This window comes from Hippocampus comes, unplaced genomic scaffold (genome assembly GCF_001891065.2).
Source record: "Hippocampus comes isolate QL1 unplaced genomic scaffold, H_comes_QL1_v1.1 scaffold135, whole genome shotgun sequence".
Classification (NCBI taxonomy): domain Eukaryota; kingdom Metazoa; phylum Chordata; class Actinopteri; order Syngnathiformes; family Syngnathidae; genus Hippocampus; species Hippocampus comes.
The window spans coordinates 475300-482566 of record NW_017805583.1 but is presented as its reverse complement, the minus strand read 5'-3'; the positions used below and the strand labels follow the sequence as shown (position 1 = coordinate 482566).

The window sequence follows — 7267 nt, the reverse complement described above, 5'->3', positions numbered from 1 at the left end:
AGGGACCACATGCTGGATCAAGCCTACCTCTTGCAGTGGGCACTTTTTGTTCCGAGACTCTTTCCGAGGCAAAAAGGGGCGGGATGGATATTCAGATGAGCCGGAGTGACAGCTTCAGTTCCCCCCAATGCCGGCGCGCGCATGTGTGTGCGTGCGTGTGCAAGTGTGTGCGTGCGTGTGTGCGTGTGTGTGTGTGTGTGTGTGTGTGTGTGTGTGTGTGTGTGTGTGTGTGTGTGTGTGTGTGTGTGTGTCCAACTCCATCGGCTCCTTCCCTTCCAACTCCTCACATAGCGCTGCGTACTAAAAACACCGGACGCTAGGGGATCAAGACGCACGCCACCCAGCCACTACTGGGCTCGTTGACAAACCTTACGGTGTTCTGCAACAAAGGGGGCTTTGGAAGGAGGACTTTTTTTTTTTCACTGTCTGATGTGACTGTTTGCCTCGCCGGTTATTGAGTCGATTGTTTTGACCGCTGTTACTCGCCCTGTGCGCATTTCCCCCCTTCCCCTTGTGCGCCTTTTCCCTCCTTCCTCGTTTGGATCGGCCGTCTACCCCCACGCGCTCCCATGTCCTATCCTCAGGGTTACCTCTACCAGCCCCCGGGCTCTCTGGCTCTGTATTCGTGTCCGGCTTATGGGGCCTCGGCTCTGGCTGCTCCGCGGAATGAAGATCTGGCGAGGTCGTCATCCGGATCAGCATTCAGCCCGTACCCCGGATCGGCTGCTTTTTCCGCCTCGGCCAGCTCAGGCTTCTCCAGTCCGCTGTCATATTCCACGGACCCTGCCACGGGATTCCCATCATACATGGTAAAATATGTTGATATTGTAAGAGGAATTTCCAAGGGAGGCACGCGGATGCAGACGCCCCCAAAGTGCGCATTGCCGCAGGTTTTTATTTGATTTTGTCTTGCCTAATTCTCTATTCTATAATTGTGACGGAACTTATCTGTTCAAGATTGTTGTCCATGTCGGCCTAGTGGTAGTGTCCGTAGATCCACATCAATGGCATCTTAATTTTAAATGGGAATTTAAAGCATAGGTTGCGAGCTGTAATGACTTAACAGTCAACGCGCAGCTAATTATGTAAAACTGAATACCCAGCGAGGGTATTCATTTAAGCTTTCCTCTCCCAGCAGTGACTTTATGGGTCAGAGGAAATTAATACAAAGCATGCAAACGGACCTTCTTGCTCGGCAGCTATTAAAAGTCGTTAAAATCACATTGGGACGAGAAATGTTGATATATTATCCTGGAGAGTGAAAAACTAATAGGGCAGCCAGCCCCCTCGAAGCGTTTTAGAAGCGGTTTTTGTTTTACTGCTTCCTCTCTGACATACGTTAGTATTTTATGGGGTGTCAGCAAACAAATATATAGTTATAATAATAAATGTGGAAATTGACTAAATTGGCTGATGAAAATAAATAAAATGACTTGACAAAAAATAAATAAAATGACTTGACAGCAATTCCTGTTCTGTTTGTAGAACTATCAAGCATGTCATAACATTTCAATGTGACACAATATGTCATTATCCACCTTTTTCATTTATGTATTTTGTAAAAGCGTCATTGGTTATTTCTGGGATTTGGGTGTTTTTTTTTTTTTTTTTTTTTGCGAATCACCCAGAGTTTAATTAACACAGTATATTGATATTATAATTTGTCCGATAATGACCTGAAAGAATAACGTCATCGGTTTTCATCTCGACATCAGTGTTACAACAAATAGGAAAATGGGCATTGCACGGTGGTGTCGTTGAAAAATAAGGCTAAAAATGACACTCCGAGTGTAATTAAAGCGTTTTCCCTTCCAGAGCTCTCCGTATGACGCACACACGACGGGCATGGCCGGGGCGTTAAGTTATCACCCCTACGGGAGTCCGGGGTACCCCTACCAGCTCAACGACCCGGCTTACCGAAAGAACGCCACTCGGGACGCCACAGCCACCCTGAAGGCCTGGCTGCAGGAGCACAGGAAGAACCCTTACCCGACCAAAGGGGAGAAGATCATGTTGGCCATCATTACCAAGATGACCCTGACTCAGGTCTCCACTTGGTTCGCCAACGCCAGGAGGAGGCTCAAGAAGGAGAACAAGATGACTTGGGCGCCCAGGAATAAGAGCGAGGACGAGGATGATGATGATGGCGACGGAGAGAGGAAGGATGTGGAGCGAACCGAAAAGAACTTGGAAAACAGCGAAGCTTCGGCCGAGGATGAAGGTGCATGCGCTGGACAAGTAGTGCATCTAATATTGAACCATTTGGGAAACACTGTTCATTGCCGTTTTTTTCCAAATACGAACAAAATGACTGAATTATTCCTCAATATATTTTCGATAACGAAAATCGGACTGACCAATTATTATTTAATTAGACGTCATCTTCAGAATAACACAAATCCGAGGGAAATTAAGAATTTCTGTTATTTTTAAAAAACGATATATCCAAAAGGTCACGTGATTAAATTATGATAAAGATAAATTCTAATTCGAAAAATCTGTTATTTCGAGCTGGCATTTTAATGCAAAATTAACATGTTGACAGTGATTAAAGTGAATGGACTGTAAAACTGACGACTTATTTAAGGCATGATGTCGATAGATGTGAAAAAAAACAAACGAATACCACGATTGGTTAAAACATGTAAATAGCCTATTCTGACAATAATGAAAGAAATTTAAAAACACCAAACCCCTCAAAAAGCACTATAAAAATTCACTCTTAATACTCGCATCACATTTATTGATTGCATTGAATACATTAGTGGCTGGAATCCCTCTTACTGATTTTACATATACGATAATCGTTCCTTCATGTTTTAAATCCTATTTCTGAACATTTTGTCCACAGGTATTAGTTTGCACGTGGACACTCTGACGGACCACTCGTGTTCTGCCGAGTCAGACGTGGAGAAGGTGGTGTGTCGGGTGGGAGATTTGGGTTCTGATCAGGCCCGGGACAAATGCGAAGATGACGTGGAGGAGCAGAACCACGCCTCCCGCTTTCAGCTCTCCCCCAAATCAGTCACAACCTCGCCTCTGATGGGAGTCGAAGCGCCAGTTTTCACCCATCAGCACCATCACCTTCATCACCTCCAACATCTCCAACGCGAGGATTTAGCTCGGAGCCTCGGCATGAGCAACACCATCAATGCCAATAAGACCTGCCTTGAAAGCAGACCGCCCACTGGGGCTTCTCAGAACCCCAAACCAAAATTGTGGTCACTGGCGGAGATTGCTACCTCAGACGCAAAAGAGCAATTGGGGCAACCAAACTGCCCCTCCTCGTTATCCACCAGCGGGGGCCTTCTGACTCCCCCGACTCCCTCCACGACCTCCCCGTCTGCCACTTCACCCTCTCTATACGCGACCCCCTCCCTCGTCGGAAGACCTATTTATTACACGTCGCCCTTTTATAGCAATTACACAAACTATGGCAACTTTAGTCCACTGCAGGGCCAGAGCATCCTGCGCTACTCCAACTCCGGGGTAAGTCTGGCTGCAGCAGCCGCCGCCGCAGCCGCTGCTGCCGCCGCAGCCAACGACGGTCTCGGCTCGCATCAGGCTCCGGAGGCCGTCACGCAGCTGAAACAACTCAGGCCCGATTCCCCGCTGCTTAAAATAAACTTAAATCAGACTGTTGGTGTTAGTGAGCAACATCAAAAACATTACAGACCTGCAAATTTGGAGCCAAAGAAGGGCACGTAGAACTGAGATGGGGCGCATGTGAGGCATCTTGAGAATGTAATTTAGAAAACGACAACAACACACACGCAGTGGTCGAAGACAGCTCGCTTGTTTCTAAACAAAGACCTTTTTTTCTGAACTCATGTTTTCATTGATGAAATCAATGTTTGTTTGTTTTTTGCTCTATCATTTTCTTTTTAAATAGCACGGCATATAAACAACTATGCTTATTTGATTCGGCCGTAAATTTGAGTGGACTGTAAGGAAAAACGTGTCTGTTTTGGCGGATGGTTTGGTGAGGCTTCCCGTTGAGATGTGCCAGTGTGCACATGCCAGTGTGAATCAAACCAAGAAGACAATTCGAACCACGCCCAAATGTGCTCGCTTGCAACAGGTGAGTCCGCTCAAACTTGGGTTAGAAATGCACGACGGTGCATTTCTATAGTTCGGTTTATTGCTGTCATCGCGGGTGAGCCAACACATGCCGATATGCAAATGTATTTACTCTACACCTACGTAATCAGTGAGGATGCACTGATGAAATTACATGGTATGATTTGGAAATGCATTATGGACTTACTATACGGTGTCCTGTAGTTTTTGACTGGCACGCAGACCGTTTTTATTTCCATCTTCTACAGGTAGGTGTCACAATTGCTTTGAGTTTAAAGGCAGCGTGGACACAACCTCTTATTGTTTTAAAGACATTTTTTCTCCCGCTAAAGATCTTCAGTGCCACCATAAAATCGAACTTTTTGTAGCTGCTTGCTTTGCCCCACTTGACAGTACACACATCTGAAACATTATTTTGCCTTTGCTTGTCACTTTATGTTGTGCATAACTTATCACCTGATCTATGCTCAGTTTATGTTTTCCCAATACATGTGATCATCACGTTATATCTCAGGTTCCTCTAGGTTTGATATTTCAGTATAGTGTATTTATGTGTGATAATATAATTTGGCTTTTTTTTTTTTTTTTTTTGGTGGGGGGCATTTAAGGACAAGTCAGAAGAAAACCTGTGAGGACTTCAAAGTGGAATAGCCTACATTTGATATTTATTTTTGTAAATGATGGCGGAATTATGCCTTTAATTTATGCAAGTTGTATTGCAAAAAAACAAAAACAGAACAACAACTGACATCTGTTTATTCTGTAAATATATATATTAACAGTTTTTATTTGAATTTGTGAAGGGCAACACAATCTTGTTGAGGATTAGGCCTACTCATGATAATTTATATATTTGAATGTAAATAGAAATGAAAAACGAGCACTGGTGGAATATTGTACTGGTGGTATCAGCTATTCAAAGAAAAAAATATTAAACTGTTTTCCCAACTATTATATTTTCAAGAGTCTTTCTTTTCAAGAGCCTTTTGTTCTATCTATCTATCTATCTATCTATCTATCTATCTATCTGTCTGTCTGTCTGTCTGTCTGTCTGTCAACACTGAAAAAAAATTGTGGTTGAATTCACTCGATTTTATTTTGTCAAGTGGCGGCACAACATAAAATCATGTTTTTAAAATTAGTTGTATTGTCTACTTGAAAATATAAATGGATTCAGATAGTTTTATGTTGTGCCACCACTTGACAAATTAAAATTTAGTAAAGGCAGCACATTTTTTTTCATTTTATTTATCTATCTATTACTCTAAACAATATGGGTTCTACATAGCACCCAAGGTCAATTCTTTGTCTTGCACTTTTGGGAACCACTTTTGCTCATGATTTAGCACCCAATCTTCGTGGTTCTGAACCAACCAGTGTCCAGTGGTTCAAGAGAGTTGCCAAATGGCTTATGGATATTCATTTCTATCAACACCATCATATTAACCTCTATCAAAGTGATGCAATTATGGTACCGGTTTTTATTTTCAGTGATGTCTTGGATCTTATTAGATGGTACATCTTCTTCCATTCCTTTTGGCTTATTCCGTTAGGGGTCGCCACGACGCGTCATACTTTTCCAAGTACCTAAATGTCTTCCCTCACTACATCTATCAACCTTCTCTACCTTGTGCAACATTGAATCTTTACATAATCAGTGAAACCAGAATCATCAAGGGGTGAACACACACATACGTAGTTTAATGAGAGGTGTCAATGACATGACCCTTTGTTTTGGACTGTGAACCGATAAAGAATTCCATGATGATTTACAGAACAATGGGTGCTATTTCAAACTAACCATGAACGCTCGGAGAACCCCAATGGCACCATATGAGAGTGCAATGCAGAACCTCTGAAACAGTTTTATTTTTAGAGTCAGTACGTTTATCTGTCTGTCTGTCTCTCTCTTTCTTTCTTTCTTTTTCTATCTATCTATCAGGACTAATTTGGGTCAGGAATGTCATTACCACACAAACAAAATTTCTTTTATTTGTATTCCCATTTCACTTTCCTTTTGCCCTAGTGCACATTTATTTGAACGTGCGATTAAGACAGCCACTGTGGGACACGTCAGGCATTTTGGGCCCCCAGTGGGACTCATCCATGGAGATTTTTTAGACTGGTTCATGGAGGTTGTATCCGCCCTGCCTGCTTCATTATAGCGACATGGCACTGAGCGATCCATAAAAGTCTATCTCAGCATCTGCCAGCTCCAATGGGCTGTGTGATGGGTCCTAATAGGACAGACTTTCCTCTGCTTCTCATCATGGCCGCTTAAAATGGCCTGCTCTGGGCCACAGCTAATTAAGCACTTCAGGAAGGGGAAAATATATATATATTTGTAGTGTTATTTCTTATCGGTGTGTGATATAGTCAAGATCAATTGTATGTCACGGTGCAATCTAAGGCCTAATCCTTCATTTTGAATTTGAGAATTGAGTGTTACTCAAATCTTTTCTGATCCCACTTATTGGAGAAGTATTTGGGTTTGGTGGTGAAAAAAACTGCCAATATCTGAATGTTATTTTATATTACACTTTATTTTATTTTCAAGAGAGGAAATCCGCTTAGAGTTTTTGTGTTTTGTTTTTTGTTCTTTGACTGTATCCTTTAGGTGACTCTACTTTGATGGCAAAAACACTGATTTAAAAGCCTGTGGCCAGACTCATCTTCAACTGAAATGGTTGCATTATTTGATGCTTTATTTAAATGCATGCCTTATTGTCAGGTGGGCTCCATCAGGGACTCAATACTGTTGTCAAATAACACCAGAGGCACCTTATAGAGCAAAGAGGGACTTTCCCTTTTTCTCTCTCTCGCTCCTTTCTCTCTCTCCAAACTACTGCCGCTACCTCCAAATGTCAACATTTGTTCCCAGTAAAGATAGTTATTGTAACTGGAAAAAAAATGTTGGTCACCTTTGAACACATGAAAAGAGACTCCCACCCTGTCTCTCCGTTTGGTTGGGAGCAGTGGCAGGTGAAAATGTGAGCAAGGCGTCCATTGCACATAGCAGAGTTTACGCTGTAAAGTCTGTTGTGAAGTTATGTCACGATTAGTCACAATTTCACAGAGGCTCCTGTGTTTACTTTTCAAGAAACTATTTGCAGAATAGCACAGCTTGACCTTGAGGTGGTCCACATTGATCTCTAAGGCCAAGGCAAAAGAGACAATTTAGTGAACT

The 7267-nt window shown here is 42.6% G+C and overlaps 1 protein-coding gene across 1 annotated transcript; it reads left to right on the top strand.

Moving 5' to 3' along the window:
* The first annotated feature begins 241 nt into the window (after window positions 1-241).
* irx2a (iroquois homeobox 2a) lies at window positions 242-5036 on the top strand. The gene is made up of 3 exons (XM_019879945.1): window positions 242-809; window positions 1816-2221; window positions 2852-5036. Exons 1-3 carry the CDS (start codon window positions 570-572, stop codon window positions 3706-3708), a joined length of 1503 nt encoding a protein of 500 aa, XP_019735504.1. The 5' UTR covers window positions 242-569; the 3' UTR covers window positions 3709-5036.
* The last annotated feature ends 2231 nt before the right edge of the window (window positions 5037-7267 follow it).